Source organism: Marmota monax, unplaced genomic scaffold, assembly GCF_021218885.2.
Source record: "Marmota monax isolate L192 unplaced genomic scaffold, Marmota_monax_Labrador192_F-V1.1 WCK01_AAM20220418_F8-fsc00051, whole genome shotgun sequence".
Taxonomy (NCBI): Eukaryota; Metazoa; Chordata; class Mammalia; order Rodentia; family Sciuridae; genus Marmota; species Marmota monax.
This window is the reverse complement of record NW_026695202.1, coordinates 14,757,108-14,778,343: the sequence shown is the minus strand read 5'-3', so window position 1 is coordinate 14,778,343 and position 21,236 is coordinate 14,757,108. Positions and strand designations below refer to the sequence as shown.

General features: G+C 42.2%; 1 protein-coding gene across 1 annotated transcript in view; it reads left to right on the top strand.

The window, feature by feature from the left end:
- Positions 1-21,236, top strand: part of Efcab6 (EF-hand calcium binding domain 6) — a 192,422-nt gene that overhangs the window by 44,537 nt on the left and 126,649 nt on the right. The window contains 2 exon segments of the mRNA XM_046429560.2: positions 1,006-1,130; positions 12,339-12,487. Coding sequence (XP_046285516.1) covers positions 1,006-1,130; positions 12,339-12,487 — 274 coding nt within the window.

Here is a 21,236-nt window from a genome sequence, read left to right as displayed (position 1 = left end):
AAATTAAATCAATTGTCTTTTTTTCCCATCGTGACACAGTAGGCAGCACAGAGAAGCTCTGCGGTCATGAATTAGCCCTGCGTCCTGGGGATCGGCTTCCGTGTGCCCTTTCACAGGCTCCAGGCTCCGTGAGCCACGACTTCACACAACTTGTCCCCTTTTCTGGGCATCTGGACTGTTTCCTTTTTTTCCCCTTATAAGTAGTGCAGGGTGACCTGGCCCATGTAAGGTTGGTCACCTGTGCCGTTAGCCCACTTGTCGAGGGTGTGGGGAAGGGTTTGAGGATGGTCAGGCGCACTCAGTAGAACTGGTCCTTATCAGTCCTTCATGCTTGCCTTTTTGAAAAGCAGGAAAAAATACCAACTGGTTTAATTAGATTTTAAAAATTTTCAAAGTTTGGGCACTTCTCATACAGTTACTGGATTTTTTTTTTTTTAGTTCTTTTGAAGTGAGTTAGAGACAGATAATCTATTGAATATTTATATTCATCTTATTGATTCATAAAAGAAACTCATATATTATGAAAATTGACCTATATTTCTCATGTATATTAACAATAGCTTTTCCCCACTCAATTTTTTTCACTGTTATTTGTGTGAATTTTTAACCAAACAAAAATTAAATATTTATATTGTCAGACCTAGCCATTATTTAAATGATTTCTGGTTTAATGATTTCTTTGGAAAGTCTTCACACAAAGGTTATATATTATGTAATAGTCATCATAATTTTCTTCTACTACATTTATGGTTTTATTACTCTGCTTAGTGTACATTTCACTCTGTCTAGAACTGGTTCCAGAGTAGCCTGTGGAAGACTGACTTTTTTTTCCTAAACTGTTCATCCAGCTATTTCAGTACAGTTTATTAGATGGGGCTCATCATTTCCTTTGTTTATTCAAGTCTTACTTTTATCAAACAAGCGATGATTAAAAGGACATAGTGTTTAAATGTACTTTTGGCCATGTGAGTAAACTGAAGCCTTTCATTTATTCTTTTCTTCCAGAGATCACGCGGGAGAATCAACAAGCTAAACTCTCCAGGAGGGAGCTCTTGCCCAGCTTCGTGGCTTCTGACAGCATCTGGGATAACTGCTCCTTGGATGACATTGAAAGGACGTTTGGCAGAGAGGTGAGTGTTCTCCTAAGGGCACAGAGGTGCTTGAAGGAAACCAGAGCAGGGAGATGGCCCAGAAAACTGCTAGTGCTAGACATTATTTCCAAGGTTGGTTCTGGTCATACCTCTGTCTCCTGCAACCGGAGACCTCCGCCGTCCCCTGGTGACTCCAGGGCACTGACCACAGTGGCGGTGATAAGAAGTCGATTTTTAAGTACATTCTCTGTGTCACTCTCACCAATTCTAGTAAGAACTATGTCACACTCACATGAGGAGCGGACACAGGTTGATTGAGTAGCAGAAGAAAATTTGAATAAATGCAGAGATTCTTCCTGATTGGGATTGGGAGGTTTGCTATTAACGCCTGGATACTTATTTCTTTTGAATAATTACAATAGAGAACTTGTCTTACCACATACAGAATGTTTTATAAAGGCTTAATAATTAAGACAGTATGGCGTGGGTGCAGCAATGAACATTCAGATGGATTTAAAAGATGAGCTGGATTCTAGGTCCATCTATGTACAGAAACTTCTCAGATGATATGTGGCATTTCAACAAGAAAGTGGGGGCAGGGGTTGGATCATTAAAAAATTGTAATTGAGATACTTACTCTTTCCCAACAATTAATTTTATAAGCATGAACCATTTAAATATAAAATGATAAATGTGGGTAAAATAAAATTTAGTTTTTTAAATTTTTAGTATGCTGGAGAGCATACCACATTAGGGAAATGCTGTAACGTTGCACTATAGTCCAAGCCTGGGTGAAAACATTTTTAATTTGAAATTTAAAACATCTTTTAAGCATGAAGTAATGCCCAAAAGCCATAAAGAAAAAGGCAAAGTTTGACTATATGAAAACGAAAACTTTTATACAGCAAAACTTTGTATAGACATAAGGTAAATGTGGCAAAATCCATGTAATGTAAGTGACAAATATAATATCACTGTTCCTAACATACATAAACTCCCAAATTGTCAATACGAAATTTTCAATAGAAAAATTTCAATGAAGAAAAAACTAACAAAGCCAGTGTTGCTAAGGGTTTTAGAGAAGCGAACATCTGAGTGTCCATTGGTAATTTGGTAAGACATGTTTTCCCAGGTTGCTCTTGTTAACAGCTTTATTGTTTTCATAAAAACATGACCGTTATAGAACGCATGCCCATTGCAAGAAATGTGTGCAATTCTGAAACACTGAAGGCAGCCTTCAGTGAACATTGTTCTAGAACTTCCTGTTCATGTAGAGAAGGGCACTGCATCCATGGGCACTGGGTGAGCAGACACACAGATGGAAATGGTCGTATAAGAGGATCATGCGCTTTTTGAAAAACAAAGCATATTTATTTTAAATGTCCTTGGCTCCTCAGAAGAAAAGCAGGCATACCATTGCACTAGTGACCAGCTTCTCCCAGGCTGCCCAGGCCAGGCGGCCTCGGGGCCTGAGTATTCAGCCCTGCTACTGTCTGTGGGTCAGGCTCCGCTGTCATCTCCACCTTACCGTGAGGAAGCAGAGGCAGAAGGCGGTGAGATGACTTGCCAGTGAGTCTAGAGCCCTTGGGAGCCAACTGGAGCTCAGGGTCCTGCTCTTAACCCTGCCAGGCTGTCCTCGAGTGGAGCCCAGGACATGTCTGGACTTTGCATGAGTTCTTTCCCACGAGACAGAGACAGAGACAGAGTAGTTCCTCAAAGGGTGAGCCAGAGGGAGTCTGCCTCTGAAGCCTGTCCCCAGGGCTGGCACAGGCATCCGGGCTGGCTGTCGCCAGGGAGCTCAGCGACTGGCCCCCAGCCTTCCCCGGCTCCGCCCTGCCCCAGGATGCCCAGAGTTTATGACAGCCACATTCCACAGTCCTGCCCCGGGCCTCTGTTTCCTGCTGGCCTGAGTTTCTGCGCCCCTCTAGTTCGGGGCTCACCACACGTGTGGCCCTCCCAGATCTTCATCTTGACTGATTGTTTGGGTTGCTGCCTCTCATAGTTGAGCCATTTCCTAGAGAGAGGCTCAGGGGGCTTTTCTCCCTTTGTTTTTTTCCATATTTGAGACTGTGTGCCTTTCGCTTTTATCCTTGAACAACAACTCGGCTGGGTACAATTCTGCATCACACTTTGTTTCCTTCATAAAGTCGTGAATGTTTTATCTACTGTCTCTAGCCTCCTGTTGCTTCGAGGAGCCTGGGTCCACCTGATTTCTTTCCGAATGTAGCTCATTTCCTTTCCTACCTGGACGCTTAAAGCATTTTCCCACCATCGTTGAAATTTAAAAAGCCAAACTAAGCCATGTCCTAGCATGGAGGATTTGGAGGTGGTTTTCTGGGATACACTGTGGCCTTTGGTGGCAGATTCACTCTTCCTTCCGGCAGGCAAGAGTCCTGTGCTGGGAACCTCCACCCCCACCCCCACCCCCTCCCACCCACCTGGCTTCCCCTGGGGCTTGACCAGTTCTCCTTGTATTGGATCATCTTTGTCTTGGAAGCTGTCACCTTCTCAAGCTGCTGTAACCCTTCTGTCCTATTTCTCTGCTATTTTTGAGATTCTTATTTATTTTTAAACCTTTATTTTAATTAATTAATTAATTAATTTTTATGTGGTGTTGAGGATCGAACCCAGGGCCTCACACGTGTGAGGCAAGCGCTCTGCCACTGAGCCCCAGCCCCAGCCCCAGCCCCGTGGTTGAGATTCTTTCGAGGCATATCTTCAATATTAATTTCCTTCCTGATGTCTTATTCTTGCTGTTTATAATTTTATTAGTCCTATAAAGATGCTACCTTCATTTCCTTAGCTTTGAAAATCCTTTCTCATTCTTTCATTGTTTTATAATTTTCAAGATTTCCTTTTAATGGATTCATATTTTTAATTTAGTCCATTTTTATGGCGTGAAGCGTTTGCAGGTGATATTGTTGTTCTGTTTCCTGAGACTGGATTCTTTGTCTTTGGCCTGATGTGGCTCGTCTCTGTCTATCCGACTTTCTTTCTTTCTCCCTCATCATTGCAGAGTTGCAAAGCTGTTTCTGTTCATCCTGGGGGTGATATTCCTCCTCCGGATGCACCTGTGTTATCATTCTCTCTGCTGCACGGTTTTCCGTTATCCAAAAGCACACGAGTTGTGTGTCCTCCTGGGGGTGGGTGTTTGGACAGGGCCACTGTAGGTGACTGCACACGTGGCTTCTGTGCATAGGTGCCGAGTTTCTCTGGGCACTCTACACCCAGGTGCGGAGCTGGCTGGACCATGGAGCGCATGGCCTTTCTTTGATTGGCAGGTGTGTTTTTCCCCTGTCCATTTAGATGCACGTGCCCTCCCCTTGTCACACGTGCCTCTGACACTTAATGGGGGTGAACAGTCACACTTTTACTGGCCTGGTGCAGATGCTACCTCAGGTGTAACTTCCTTGTTTACTAGTGCTTTGTACAGCTTTTTTTTTTTAGAGAGAGAATTTTTTTAATATTTATTTTTCAGTTTTCAGTGGACACAACATCTTTATTTTATTTTTATGTGGTGCTGAGGATCGAACCAGCTCCCTGCACATGCAGGGTGAGCACGCTACCGCTTGAGCCACATCCCCAGCTCCTGTACAGCTTTTTATATTTGGCAACATTTATTTAGGACATTATTGATAAAAATATATCTGCTTTTAAAAAATACCTGTTTTTGAGTGCACCAAACTGTGCTCTGTTCTGGGTCATTGCTAATGAACAGAGCAGTCACAGCTCTGCTTCCACAGAGCCCTGTGACCCACACCAGGGACAGGGACGTGAAACACACACACCGTCATTAATATAACTTTTTAATGTTATGGCAGAAGACAAGGTGTTGAGAGAGAAAATAATGATGGGGGATCTCGTTTAGATTGGGAATCAGGGAAACATAAAGCTAAATGCGTGAAGATGGACGATGGTTGTACCATTTGCCTGTCCATCAATATGCTGGGGTGCCCCGAAGCATCCGAAAGAACAATGTAGACAAGTGCTGCTGCTGACGGGAATATTTTCAAGCGATGGTGCTAAATGAAGAAAGCCTCTGTCAATCTGAAAGTGTAGTGTGGTTCCTTTTTTGTAAAATTATAGACATGATCGGGATCTTGTTGGGAGCTTTTGGAACACTCTGTACAAAGCTTTGGATGGTGAGACTTCCTGTATATTCATTTCCTTTTTACACTCTGCTGAATTGCTTGGATTTTTCTTAAACCAAGGCTCACCAACACACAGTCACAATGAAAATCCCTAGAGGTTACATGTGTCACCAAAATACTCTTTCAGTTTCCCTCCCTGCTCTTCTCAAAGCTCTTGGTCAGGAGCATATTCCCGAAGAGAACCTCACTGGAGGCCAAAGTCACTAAGACATTAAAATGGAGTTCAGAGTGCAGCAAATGCACGGCCCTGCGCCACCTGCCTCCTCCTCTTGGGGAACCCTCCCCCAGGGAGCATCACATGCAGCTCACCACCAGAAAGAGAAAGGGGCAAGGTTGGATGCTTTTCGAGTTAATCGTATGCAACCGTCCAAGAAGCTTGGGTCCATTCCGAGAAACTGAGGTCTCTAAATATTTGAAAGACCCTTTGTATTCCTGTGCACAGAAAGGACATATTCCGACTCTGCCCCTTGCTCCTTCAGTGGGTGAAATCTCCTGCACACAGGTCCCCATCCCGCAGCTGTTGAAGAAAGTCACCTTTTTTTTTTAAAAAAAAGTTTATTTGTTTATTCTAATTTGTTATACGTGACAGCAGAATGCATTTCAATTCATAGTACACACGTAGAGCACAATTTTTCATGTCTCTGGTTGCACACAAAGTAGAGTCACACCATTCATATCTTCATACATGTACTTAGGGTAATGATGTCCATCTCATTCCACCTTCTTCCTTACCCCAATGCCCCCTCCCTTCCCCTCTCTCCCCTTTGCCCTCTCTAGAGTTCCTCCATTCCTCCTATGCTCCCCATTATCCCCATTATGGATCACCATCCACATATCAGAGAAAACATTCAAATTTGGATTTGGGGGATTGGCTTACTTCACTTAGCATAATATTCCCCAACTCCATCCTTTTACCTGCAAATGCCATGATTTTATTCTCTTTTAATGCTGAGTAATATTCCACTCTGTATATATACCACAGTTTCTTTATCCATTCATCTACTGAAGGGCATCTAGGTTGGTTCCACAATTTAGCTACTGTGAATTGTGCTGCTATAAACATGAATGTGGCTGTGTCCCTGTAGTATGCTGTTTTTAAGTCCTTTGGGTATAAACTGAGGAGTGGTATAGCTGGGTCAAATGGTGGTTCCATTCCCAGTTTTCCAAGGAAACTCCATTCTGCTTTCCATATTGGCTGCACCAATTTGCAGTCCCACCAGCAATGTATGAGTGTGCCTTTTCCCCACATCCTTGCCAACACTTATTGTTGTTTGTATTCTTAACAGCTGCCATTCTGACTGGAGTGAGATGAAATCTTAGAGTGGTTTTGATTTGCATTTCTCTAATTGCTGGAGATGATGAATATTTTTCATATATTTGTTGGCTGACTGTATATCCTCTTCTGAGGAGTGTCTGTTCAGTTCCTTGGCCCATTTATTGATTGGGTTATTTGTATTTTTGGTATTAAGATTTTTGAGTTCTTTATACATACTAGAGATTAGTACTCTATCTGATGTGCATGTGTAAAAATTTGCTCCCATTCTGTTGACTCTCTATTCACGTCACTGATTGTTTCTTTTGCTGAGAAGAAGCTTTTTAGTTTGAATCTATACTATTTATTGATTCTTTTTTAAAAGTTTATTTATTTTACTCATTTTAGTTGTTGATGGACTTTTATTTTTTATTTATATGTGGTGCTGAGAATCAAACCCAGTGGCTCACATATTCGAAGCAAGCGCTCAACCACTGAGCCATAACCCCAGCCCCATTGATTCTTGATTTATTTCTTGTGCTATAGGAGTCTTGTTAAGGAAGTCAGGGCCTAATCCAACATGATGAAGATTTGGGCCTACTTTTTCTTCTATTAGGTGCAAGGTCTCTGGTTTAATTCCTAGGTCCTTGATACACTTTGAATTGAGTTTTGTGCATCGTGAGAGATAGGGACTTAATTTCATTTCGCTGCATATGGATTTTCAGTTTTCCCAGCACCATTTGTTGAAGAGGCTATCTTTTCTAATATTTCTTAGCATAATATTCCCCAACTCCATCCTTTTACCTGTAAATGTTTTTGGTGCCTTTGTCTGATATGAGATAACTGTATTTATATGGGTTAGTCTCTGTGTCCTCTATTCTGTACCATTGGTCTACTAGTCTATTTTGGTGCCAATACCATGCCATTTTTGTTACTATTGCTCTGTAGTATAGTTTAAGGTCTAGTATTGAGATGCCACCTGCTTCACTCTTCTGCTAAGGATTGCTTTGGCTATTCTGGGACTCTTATTTTTCCAGATTAATTTCATGATTGCTTTTCTATTTCTATGAGGAATGTCATTGGGATTTTTATTGGAATTGCATTAAATATGTATAATGCTTTTGGAATTATGGTCATTTTGACAATATTAATTCTGCCTATCAAAGAACAAGGGAGAGCTTTCCATCTTCTAAGGTCTTTTTAATTTCTTTCTTTAGCATTCTGTAGTTCTTTTATTGTAGAGGTCTTTCACCTCTTTTGTTGATTCCCAAGTATTTTATTTTTCTGTGGTATTATAAATGGAGTGGTTTTCCTAGTTTCTCTTTCAGAGGATTTGTCATTGATGTACAGAAATGCCTTTGACTTATGGGTTTTGATTTTTATGTCCTGCTACTTTGCTGAATTCATTTATTAGTTCTAGAAGTTTTCTGGTAGGATTTTTTTGGATCTTCTAGGTATAGAATCATATTGTCAGCAAATAGTGATAGCTTGAGTTCTTCTTTTCCTATCCATATCCCTGTAATTTCTTTCACCTGTGTAATTGCTTTGGCCAGTGTTTCAAGAACTACAATAAGTAGAAGTGGTGAAAGAGGGCATCCCTGCCTTGTTCCAGTTTTTAGAGGGAATGTTCCAATTTTTCTCCATTTAGAATGATGTTGGTCTGGAGCTTAGCATGAATAGCTTTTACAATGTGAGATGTGTTCCTGTTATCCCTAGTTTTTCTAGTGCTTTGAACTGAAGGGGTGCTGTATTTTGTCGAATGCTTTCTCTGCATCTATTGAGGTGATCATATGGTTCTTATCTTTAAGTCTATTGATGTGATGAATGACATTTATTGATTTCTGTATGTTGAACCAACCTTGCATCCCTGGGATAGACCCCACTTGATCATGGTGCACTATCTTTTTGATATCTTTTTGTATTTGATTTACCAGAATTTTATTGAGAATTTTTGCATCTATGTTCATTAAATATTGGTCTGAAGTTTTCTTTCCTTGATGTGTCTTTGTCTGGCTTTAAAATCAGGGTGATGTTGGCCTCATAGAATGAGTTTGGAAGTGCTCCCTATTTTTCTATTTCATGTCATAATTTGAGGAGTATTGGTGTTAGTTCTTCTTTGAAGGTCTTATAGAATTCAGCTGTGTACTCAACTGGTTCTGGGCTTTTCTTGGTTGGTAGCTTCTGATGGTGTCTTCTATTTCACTGCTTGAAATTGATTTGTTTAACTTGTGTATATCATCCTGATTCAGTTTGGGAAAATCATATGACTCTAGAAATTTGTCGATGCCTTCGGTATTTTCTATTTTATTGGAGTACAAATTTTCAAAATAATTTCTAATTATCTTCTGTATTTCTGTAGTGTATGTCGTGATATTTCCCTGTTCATCACAGATGTTAGGAATTTGAGTTTTCTCTCTTCTTCTCTTCATTAGCATGGCTAACAGCTTATCAATTCTATTTATTTTTTCAAAGAACCAACTTTTTGCTTTGTCAATTTTTTCAATTGTTTCTTGTTTCAATTTCATTGATTTCAGCTCTGATTTTAATTATTTCCTGTCTTCTACTGCTTTGGGGGTTGATTTGTTCTTCTTTTTCTAGGGCTTTGAGATGTAAAGTTAGGTCCTTTATTTGTTGACTTTTTCTTCTTTTAAGGGTTGGACTCCATGCAATGAACTTTCCTCTTAGAACTGCTTCATAGTGTCCCAAGATTCTTTTCAAGATTATACATTTTGTCTTCATTGTCTGAGGTCCTGTCTTCCATGTGATCTAATCTGTTGGTGGTGCTTTCTATTGAGTTTTTAATTTGGTTTATAGTTTCTTTCATTTCAAGGATTTCTGGTTTTTTTTTTTTTTTTCAGAAGCTCTGTCTCCTTATTGAAGTAATCTTTTGCTTCCTGTATTTGCTTATGTAGCTCTTTATCGAAATGATCTTTTGCTGCCTGTATTTGCTCTCTTTTTATTTATTTATTTATTTATTTATTTTTTAGTTTTCGGCGGACACAACATCTTTGTTTGTATGTGGTGCTGAGGATCGAACCCGGGCTGCACGCATGCCAGGTGAGCGCGCTACCGCTTGAGCCACATCCCCAGCCCCCTGTATTTGCTCTCTTATATCCTTTAATTTACGGAGCATTTTAATCATGTGCATCTGAACTCCTTCTCTGTCCGTCCTTCTGCGGTGCTGGCCAGGGATTCCAATGAGGTGGCATCTTGGTTTGTTGGGGGCACTTTCCTCTCTTGTTTTTTCCTGTGTCTTCCTCCTAGCTCTGGGATCGGAGGTGTTCCAGTTTCCACCCTATAGGCTTACAGTGTCCCTGCGGGGTTCCAGTGCCTCTCCTTTACGGGGGAGAACAATGTGAACAGATCCCAACAGAAACAATATACAGCCTTAAACCAAAGAGCTGCTATTAAGACATTTACGGTTTCTCACGATATACAGAAATGGTGACTTCGACTATTACCTACAACATGAACAGCAGGTCTGCAAAAGGGTCACAGTTTCTGATGGTGGACAAAGAGCCAGGGGGAGGTGTAGGATGAGATGCTGAGGGGGAGGAGGTGAGGATACAGAGTTACTAGGTCTTAGGAAGATGAAAGAGGAATCTAAAGAAGTTGGTTAGTAGCAGGAGAAAAGAGAGAAAGTGATTTGGGGAGACAAGTGGGAAGACAGCAGAGTATAACAAACAAACATAAAATTAGGAAAAATAGAAAGTGTAAAAATAGGAGATAAACGAATATACACACCACTGTGATACACTATTCAGACGTCCCAGTCCTCAGCAGCCTAATCCATGGAAAGTACCTGGTTTCACAAATGTTGGGGATGTGAGGGTGGGAGAAGGGAGAGGGGGAAAATCTCCAAGGAAGATAGACGGTTGTTTTGTTGGGGGTCAGTGTCTTTCCTGCTTCCCTCTGGTCCAGTAGGTGGGCTGTCTGTGGTTGGCTGGTATCTGCACCCTCAGGATGGGGAGGGTTATCAGGTGGGAGGGTTGGTCTTGGGGCGGAGCTCCTGGAGGTGGGGTATAGATAGCACTTGCCCTTCCCCATGGGGGACTGCACCCCGAGGATCTCCTTTGAGGCTGCTCATGTGACGTGGACACCTGGTCTTACCTCCTTATCTCGCCTGCTGGCCTCACAATTCCTGGTCTCTAGTCTCTAGACTGTACCTCGCTCACCCTCCCTTTCTACTTCCCAGAGGGAACCTCTCTCTCTGGAGGTCTTGTGGGCTGCGCTCTGGGGGCCGCGTACCTGTCAGAGAGCTGTCTGTGTTGGGCAGTTCAGGGCCAGGCAAGCATGGGCCAGTTAGCAGCTGCAGGGGAGAGGGAGCAGCTGGGGACTTGATATTGCTTCCAGGCTTCACCCGGTGTCCCAAGTTGGGAGTCGCCCCAACTAACGATGGTGACGAAGGTGGCCCAAGATGGAGGTGGCTGCTTTCAGAAATGGGGTGTTGGGTTGGTTGGGGCTGGATGGTGGTGGTGGGTGGCGTGTTCAGAGATGCAGCTCTGTGGCGTGCAGTGTTGTGGCTGGTGGCTGTCTCCAGACCTTGTGCAATGTCCCCAGGTGCCAGGCTACTGTGTGAAGGTGACAGTGGCAGTGGTTGCAGTGTCCCAAGATGGAGGCGACCAGAGGAGCCCAATGGTGGTAGATGGGGGTCCACATGTGAGTGGTGGCAAGAGTTCCTGTGCGGGTACGCGGCCAGGAGTCCAGCGTGGGTGCTGAAGCCGCTGGTCTTGCTCGGGCACCTGGAGGACCAGCGTGGTTGAGCAGCCGGGGTCCTGCGCTGACCTGAGGGCTGGAGACCTGCGTGGCAGGCGGCTGTGGTTCCTGCGGGGGAGCAGCTGTCAAGGGTCCTCTGATCACTCGCAGAGAAACAGTATCCCCACGATTGGAATCCCAGGTCCTGGAGCGACACAGAATGCTCCCTCCCTCTAGCTGCCATCTTGGATGCCCCAGAAAGTCACCTTTTACACTAGATTGTTGGTCGTTATTTGTTGTTGTTGTTAGATCTTTATTTTTCTATTTATTATACTCAGTACTGATAACTGAACCCAGGGCCGCCCACGTGCCAGGCAAATGCACTACTGCTGAGCCCCAGCCCCCTGGTTATGTTATTTCTTTAATCTTCTTATCCCAGTTAGCAGGAAAAATTGAATACAGATAAAGCAGAAGGGTTGAAAATGTTGGAGCATATTATTATTACTCAATAATAAACAGTAGGAAAACCTCTGGAAATAAAACCAATCTTCAGTGTTCTTCTAGAAACCACTGGTCAGCCTACTTGGCTGTTTTAAGAATCCCAAAGCCAAGAGCATTCACGCATGCTTGGTAGTTCTTGTTTAAAAGCACAGTTTAAGAAATGTCCAGTGTACACTGTGTCTGTGCAATCCTTACACTAATAACTTCCCTTATTGTAAAAGCAGCTTCTATTTTTAATCAAATGTTGAGGTTGCATGTTTGATTGGCCTGACTTAGAGCTTAGTGGGCTCACAGTGGGGAATGGCTTGTAGCATATTAACAGAGATGTATCAAACTGGCAGATCCACCAAGTATTTTTAATGCTGAAGTTGAGGTAGATGTGTTGTCTCTGCTGTTTTTCCCTGAGAGGCTTGTCTGCCTTGTCAATTGAGCAGCTGTGACTGGGGATGTTTTGTAGTGAGCTCATCAATTAATCATTTTAAGTTCAGTGCATGCCACAGTGACCTTTTTGATCAGTTTTCTCTTTCTTTCTTTTTTTATTTTTTTGGAGAGGAAAATGTAAAGTGGTTTTGGTAAAAATAAAATGGCTAAGTAGCTCCCTGAAGTTGATTTTTATGAATGCCACTCTCTGATTTTAATTCATCACAGTTTTCCAAGTCCTATGAGAAGGTTGAAAAAGCCCTCAGTGCCGGGGACCCCTCCAAAGGTGGCTACGTCTCTCTGAATTACCTAAAGGTCGTCCTTGACACCTTTGTGTACTGGTTACCAAGAAGAATTTTTCTCCAGCTAATGAAAAGGTAAGAGTTCTGTTGTTTCCTTGACAGTTTCTTCCCCCAAACGTCAACCGTGAGAATAAGGAAGAGCTTCATTTATTTTTTATTAGTGTTTTAGGCTTTTTATTATTGAAAATTTCAAACACATACACAAGTAAAGAGAATAATGTAACGAATCCACTCACAGACCCATCCCCAGCTTCGACAGTTACTGGGTCCTGGCCTGTCACTTCACTGTGTCCCTGCTTATTGTCTCCAATCTCAGATGTTTCTGAAGCAAACATCAGATATCATATTTCCGTATGTGACTCGAAAGATATGAGTTCTTTGTAAAACCAAGGCAGAATCCTACTCTCATATCCAGTGGAATTAGCACTGCTGTCATAAACCCGGGTTCAGTGTGACCACCTGTCCTGTGTTCTCTCCTACAGCTCATGCGAGTCAGAATCCATATCCAGCCAGCACATTGCCACTGGCCCATCCACCACAGCCCTCTTGTAACCTCTAGGCCTCCTCTCTGGTCATTTTAGAAGTAATCTGGATTGTTTATGAACAATCTGGGTGTAAGGAAATGGGTTGACTATTGCAACCCATGGTGACGTTTCATGTGCTCCTGTCCCTTTCCCCCAATACCTGCCCTGAGGCTGTCCATCTGCAGCCCATGTCTGTGTTTGTGCTTTCTGCCTTGGGCAGGAATACCTTGGAGCTGATGGCAAGCTGGTATTGACTGATTGTTTCTTTCTGTAATACCAGCAGCTGTTATGGTTGAGACACGTCCTCCAAAAGTTCATGTGTGAGACAGCGCCAGAATTTTCACAGGTGAATTGGTTATGTGAGCCTTAACCTGATTAGTGGATTAATCCATGGATACAGATTAAGTAGGCAGTAATAGTAGGCAGGTGGGGTGTGGCTGGAGGAGGTGGGTCACTGGGAGGGTGCCTCTGGGGTTTACATTTTGTCCCCAAGCTGAGCTGATTTTCTTCTGCCATGATGCTTTGCCTCACCTTGGGCCCAGAGCAATGGAGTCGTCTGTCTGTGGACGGAGACGTCTGAAACTGTGAACCAAATAAACTTTCCTCCTCTGTGTTGTTCTTCTCAGGTCTTTTGAAATGAAAAACTGACTAAGATAGCAGCCACTGTCGATGGTCCAATCTACCTGGGACCACAGCAGTTGTACCTAGTGACTATGAAGTGGAATTGTTCTGTGTCTATCGTTTCTTCTTCTGTCATTAGTTGAAACACTTCTGTGATGAAATCGTCTCTTCTCCAACCACGTGACAACCACCAAGCACAGTTGCCATGGGAAGGGCGGCCGTCCTTGGTCCTGTCCCTTCAGTGGCTGCTTTTGAACATCATCAGCTGGCTCCCAGCGTCCTCTGGAATGAGCAGTGGGTGCTGATTCATAATAATCATTATGAGTTCATGAATTTGAGTATATTTGACGGGTTTCAATTCATTACAAGTTATTCTTACTGATACTCGGTTGCCCTGTCTTGGCTAGTGGGGGCTTTTTCATGTTGGTTTCTGAGTCCTCGTGATTGACCCTAATAGTCTTGGACAGCTCTCTTGCTTTCTGGAGAGACAGCAATGCTCCAGGTTCCTCTTGTACATCTTTTGCCGTACACCTGGAATCAGCCATTTTCCAAGGGTCCCTGGTTCCTTTCAGTTGGTAATCAAATGTTGAGCTTGTGTGTTTGATTGGCCTGACTTAGAAAAAAATGGTATATATAGACCCAAGTCCACGTGGGGAATACTCCAGTTTACCTGGTTGTCTGTCCAGGGAGACAGGGAACCTTCTCTCAGGGGAAGTAGGGTAGAAGCTAATGGAAAGCTTGTCCTGTGTAGCTCTGGGCAAGGGTGGATTCCTTGGGGTTACCTAGGAAAGAAAGGCCTGTGGGCAGGGGAGGAAAACAGCATTAAGCAGGCAGCGGGTCCACTTTGAGAACACTGGGCCTCCGCGATGGCACCCTACGTGTCCAACACTGTGACTTCTAGAGCGAAAAGCACAGTTTAGTTTTAGGATTAAACATTCCATGTCCAGTTAGCAAATGAAGATTTTCAAAAATTACTCTCTTGGATAGCTAAAAGTCATAAAGACATTTCTTCTTATTTCATTTTCAATATGCAAATAATAATTTAATAGTAATAATAAAATTAAAAACAAAAACCATCCACCTTAATAGCAAACTATTTTGGTTATTCTGCATTTTCTTTCATCATTTTTTAACCATGTACATAAATAATTTTCACATATTTGTAATCAAGGTACACTTACAGTTTTTACATTGTGCTTTTAAAAATAAAAAACAGAAATTTTTAAAAAACAGACATTTTTCATATGGCTTTATGGTCTTCAGAGTTATAATTTTAATAGATATATAAAATTTCATTCATCTATCATTTACTGAGTCTATTTATGGTAGTTGCAAAAAATGCAGAAATAAATGACAAACAGTTCTGCGCCAGAGTGACTTACCAGAGTGACAGATATAATGGGTGTGGAGAGCAAGTGCATGGGGCTCACAGTGGCCCTGCTGTTGCCCATGGCCCTCTGAGTCCCTTTTTTACATCTACCCAGAATTCCCAGTGGAACCAGGCACAAGAAACAACTGCAGAGTAGACACCCAGGTGTCACTGTGAATTACGTACTGCTTGAGCATATGATCCAAAAATTCAAATTCTGAAATGCTCTAAAATCCAAAACCTGTTGAGTGCTGACATGACAACGAGTCAACTCAAGCACAGACGTGCTGAGGATGTTGTAAAAGGCACGCAGGAGGCGTTCACGGACATTGTGTTAGACCTGGGTCCTCCCTAGTCTCTCATCATGTATGTGTGCAAATGTTCCAGAATGTGAAACCCATGATCTGGAATCGTTCTGGAGTCAAGCGTTGCAGGTACCCAGTCCTCAACCTGACCATCTACCTGCCTCTTCGTGCACTTACCTGGCACCATGTCGTTGTCATTGGGGTCTCTAGGTGGTTTTTAGTTTTGCATGTTCTTGTTCAGTTGACCAGCACAATTCCTGAGTGCTCACTGTACACCAGGCAGTGTGCTGCACTCTGAGGCTCCGTGAGGAATAAGAAAAACGTGCTCCTAAAGAGCTTTGCCTGTCGTGGGGGGACCTGCTGTAAGTAAGCATGTAAATAATGGCATGAAGCATGCACGGGGATCGGGCTCGGGAGAATCCATGGGATCCACGATGGACATCCACAGGAAGTGCCCCAGACGGCGTGGTCTGAGGAGGCCTCAGGAAAAATGGGGCATCGGGAGAAGCAGTCACCGGAAGCTTTGTGGGAGCAGCCCCAGCAGCGGGCCACTGGCTGTAAGGACAAGCCCACAGGTGGCATTCTGGGGCTTGGCTCCAAAAGGTACAAGGTTCAGGTGCAGAGGCAGGCGGGGTCCTGGTGAGGAGCCCTGGGGTCACCGCCCTTGCTGTGGAGAGGTCCAGGCAGCTGGGAGCTGGGAGCAACATTGTCACTGCCATAACAGGACATCTCCAGGCACCTTCCTTTTTCCTTTGGGAGGGGTACTTTTTCTTTTTTTTCTTTTTTAAGAGAGAGTGAGAGAGGAGAGAGAGAGAGAGAGAGAATTTTTAATATTTTTAATTTTTAGTTATCGGCGGACACAACATCTTTGTTTGTATGTGGTGCTGAGGATCGAACCCGGGCCACATGCCTGCCAGGCGAGCGCACTAGCGCTACCGCTTGAGCCACATCCCCAGCCCCAGGGGGTACTTTTTCTTCAGACTGTATTTCCATACTGCATACTTCTGAATATTTTTTCTATTTTTGAATTTTATTTTTCATTGTAAAGTTAACAAGTTAGCAAGTTATAGTTGTATGTATTTATGGAGTACAAAGCAGTGTTATGATTTGTGCATACAATGTGGAATAATTAAGTCAAGGAAATTAGCATATCCATCTCCAAAATTCTAAACATCTCTGTAATGGGGTATTTGAGATGTACTCCCAGTGACTTTGGAATGTGTGATACTGTTCTATAAAATATAATCTATTTGGCATGCTATGTGATCTCTCTCAAAGCTAAAATCTGCTGATTATTTCTGCTAATTGAGCACTTCTGTTCCCCTCCCCGCAGTCTCTGGTAACATCATTTGACTCTGTGCTCTGGTGAGGTGACTGTTTTAGCCTCCATTTGCAAGGAGAAGCTGTGGTACTTGTCTTCCTGTGCCTGGCTTATTTCTCTAAGCATAATGTTCTCCAGTCCCATCCACGTTGTCAAGAATGACATAATTTCCTTCCTTTTAAAGGCTCAATAGTATTCCATGTGTGATATGGCTTGGTTTCTTCACCCATCCTCCCTTGATGGATACATGGGGATTCCATAACCTGGCTATTGTGAACAGTGCTGCACTGAACACTTGATGTAGATAAACACCAAAATACATGTTTGATGTAGATAAACATCTTCAAGAAATCGACCTCACATTCTGGGGGGTAAATACCCAGAGGCAAGGTTGCTGGATCACAGGGCGAGTCTATCTTCAGTGTCGTAAGAGACCTCCGTGTAGTTTTCCTTAGTGGCTGGACTCCCTCACCTCGCCGCCCGCGTGCACAGGGCTCCTCTCCTTCACCTACGCACCACAGCTGTAGGCACAGGCCGAGGAGATCCGCGTGGAAAGCTCACGCAGCTCCATTCCCCGGAGCCGCTCTGAGGTGTGGGTGGGATGGTGATGTCGAACGTTTCATACACCTTAGCCACTGTGTGTCTTTTAAGAAAAGTCTGTTCAGTCCCTTGACATTTTTGATCAGATTATTTTCTTTCTCCAGAGTTGCCTGAGGACCTAGTGTATGTTGGATATTAATCCCTTAACAGTACAAGGTATGCAGATATCGACTCCCAGTCTGTGGGTTGTCTCTTCACACTGTTGATCGTTTTCTTTGCTGTACAGAAACCTTCTATTTTGAAGTAATCCCATTTGCCTACATTTGCATTTATTGCTTGCACATTTGGGGTCAAATCTAAAAAAACAGAAAGAAAGAAATAGTCTTTCTCCAGCCCCCTGCTGGGTAGTTCTCCCCTGTTTTCTTAAGAAGTTCTGTATTTCCCACGTTATGACTGAGTCTTTAATCCATTTTGAGTTGGTTTTTTGATGTGGTCTGACATAGGGTGCAGTTGTGTTCTTCTGCATGTGGATTTTCAGTTTTCCAGGAAGATACTATCCTTTCCCCAGTGTGTATGCTTGGCCTTTCTGTCAAAAACACGTGACTTCATTAGTGGGTCCTCTGTTCTGTCTCATTGGTTGATGAGTCTATTTTTATGCTAGTACCATGCAGTTTTGATTACTATTGCTTTGAAATCAGGTAATGTAATGCCTCCAGTTTTGTTCTTTGTAATTGCCTTGGTTATTTGAAGATTTTTGTGGTTCCTGATGAATGTTAGGGTTATTTTTGTATTTCTATGAAAAGTGACATTTTCATAGCAATTGGATTGAATCTGTAGATTGCTCTGGATAGTACAGATATTTTAACAATGTTAATTCTTTTGATCAATGGACATGGGATATCTTTCCATTTATTTGTGTTTTCTTCAATTTTTTCATATATATATTACATATATATATATATATATATATATATATATATATATATATATAATTGTTTTCACCTCCTTGGCTAAATTTATTCTGAAATATTTTTAGTATCTATTAAAATTATATTATTTTCTTGATTTCCTTTTTGGATAGTTCATTACTAGTATATGAAATGATAATGAGTTTTGTGTGTTAATTTTGTATCCTGCAATTTTGCTGCATTCATTTATTACTTCTAACTGTGTGTGTGTGTGTGTGTGTGTGTGAGAGAGAGAGAGAGAGAGAGAGAGAGAGAGGTGGGGGGGGAGAGAAATCTTCAGGATTTTACATATATGAGATCATCTCACCAGCCAACAGTGACGATTTCACTTCTCCCCTTCCTACTTGGATGCTTTTCAGTTCTTCTCTTGCCTGAGTGTTCCGGCAAGAACTTGCAGTACTCTGTTGAAAGGAAGTGGGGGAGCGGGCATCCTGGCCTTGTTCTGAATCTTACAGTGTTTCAATTTTTCATCATTGGCCTTTATTGTGGTCAGGTACATTTCTTATATCTAATTGTTTGAGTGTTGTTTTTTTCTTAAATAAATCATGAAGGGATGTTGAATTTTGTCAAGTGTTTTTTTTTCCTGCATTCATAGAAATGATCACACAGTTTTTATTCTTTATTCTGTCAATGCGATGTATCCCATCTTTTTAGCATGTTGAATAACCCTTGAATCTGGGGTTAAACCCTCTTAATCACAGTGAATGTTCCTTTTCATGGGTTATTAAATTCAGTTTGCCAGTTTTTGTTTTGAGAACTTTCGCATTTATGTTCAACAAGGAAATTGGCCTGTAGGTTTCTTTTCTTGTGATGTCCTTGACTGGCTTTGGTATCAGGGTATTGCTGGCCTTGTAAGAGAAGTTTGGAAGTATTTCCCCCTCAATTTTTTGGAAAGAGTTTGAGAAGAATTTAATTCTTTCAATATTTAATAGAATTCAGAAGTGAAACCATCAGGTCCTGGGATTTTTATTGATGAAAGAATTTTATTACTAATTCAACCTCCTTACTCATTATTAGTCTGTTCAAATGTCCTATAGATTCATGATTCGATCTTGGTAGGTTGTATGTGTCTGGAATTTGTCCATTTCTTATAGGTAATCAGTTTCTTTGGTTCATAGTATTCTCACGATCCTTTGAATTTCTGTACAATTGTAATATCAGTTGCAGTGTCTCCTCTTTCATTTCGTAGTCTAGCTGAAGTGTTCCTATCTTGTTTATATTTTCAAAAAATCAACTCTTAGTTTAATTGATCTTTTTTAAAAATATTTTTTAGTTTTAGGTGGACACAATATTTTTATCTTTTATTTTTATGTGGTGCTGAGAATCGAACCCAGTGCCTCACACTTGCAAGGCAAGTGCTCTGCCTCTGAGCTGCAGCCCCAGTCCCTAGTTTCATTGATCTTTTAAAATGGGTTCTCTAGCCTCTATTTCATTTATTTATTCTTTGATCTTTGTTAATTCTTTCTTTCTGGTGATATTGGGCTCAGTTTGTTCTTTTTCTATTTCCCTGAGGGGTGAGATTAAGTTATTTATTGAAATCTTTCTTAAGTATAGGCTTTTGTTGCTAGGTTTTCCTCTTAGAATTGCTCTTCTTGTATCTGAAAGTCTGGGTATGTTGTGTTTCTGTTTTCATTTGCCCTGAGATATTTTTTAATTTCCCTTTTAATTTTTTCATTGGCCCATTAGTTGTTCAAGATCATAAGCCTTACTTTTCATGTTTTGTGAGTTTTCCCGAGTTCCTCCTGCTCTTTGAGTGATGCAGCTGGGTGGGGTGGCAGCAGGGCCCCGGGGTTAGGTGGAGCCTCTGGTTGGGATGGACAGGAGCTGCGCTTGGCTCAGTGGAGCACAGGCGAGGCTCACTCCCTGCCCACGCGGTGCCGTGGGGTGGGCTTTGAGGCTGGGCTGAAGACCGTTGGAACTCCTGGTTGCAGCAGATCTAGCCTCTGCTCTTTGCCAAAATCATTTGGGGTTGGCAGAGTCTTGGAGTGGGCTTTGAGGCCTCCAAGTGCTGCTGAACTCCTGGGTGTGGCACAAATAAAAATGGAAACACGATACACCAGAACATGGGGTGCCGGGGCTTCGGGCTGCCCTCCTAGTCTGCCCTCTTGCTGGCTCCTTGTCACCCTTGTGCATTTTTGTAAGGACTGCAGTCGATATTGTGCGAATGTCCTAGTCTCATGTTCCTTCCCGCATTGAACATTAACGTTGCTTTAAAATGTTGACAACAGATATCAGTAGTGCCTTGTTTTAGTTCATATTTTTGGGCTGATACAGAGGCTGGACATGTCCATGCCCGTGCACTGACTGTGTCTCCCTTGGTGTGAATTTTTTTCATGCTCTAATTGGCAGTGGCCCAAATGGATTGTTTTTTGAGTTAATTTTTTTGGTTAATTTTTTTTATAATTAGATAATTGTTAAAAGATAACCCTTTGCATTCTAAGTGCTGCAGCCATTTCTCTCAGCTTTCAATTTCTTTCTTAATGTGATGCCTCATCGTTTTGAAGTTTATAATTTAATATAATCAAATATATTAATCTTTCTTTTTTTGTTTTTGGAATGTCTTCTCTTGTTTAAAATCTATTAACTCATCATTCTCACCCAGCCTTGATTATAAACTCCATTCTGTACTGCTTGCTTCTCTTATTCTGTAAAAAAAAGAAATTCCATTAATCCATTGTAATATAAATTGAGTATCCAAATTAAAAGAAAACACTTTTTTTCTGAATAGATAATCTGTTTTCCCATCACCATTTATTAAATAACCCTTTCCTTCTGCACAGTTTTATTTTAAAGGTATCTAACATTCATTAAGCTCATTAAAAAGACACTGCCCTCTGTGGCCCTTATTCTTTGTGTTTCATGCCTACTTCTCTGTGGCTTCTTTCGGTGCCCAAATCATACCACATTTCTTGCTGAAGTCCACACAACTGAGAGGAGACAGGCCCATGTCTGGGGAAATCACCAGACAACAGCCAAGCAGAGCGCAGGCCGGGCTCCCGGCTGCCACAGCTCCGTTCCCTCTCCTTCTGCCTCGGTTTCCCATTGAGCTGGACTGTCCCCCAGGGCAGTTTTCCTGCTGCAGAGTCACAGACGGCTCACAGCCTCCCAGGTTTTCTCCCAGTTCTTCTCATTCAGGTGCCTGAGGGTCACCTCACAGGGGCCCAGCTGTTTCACAG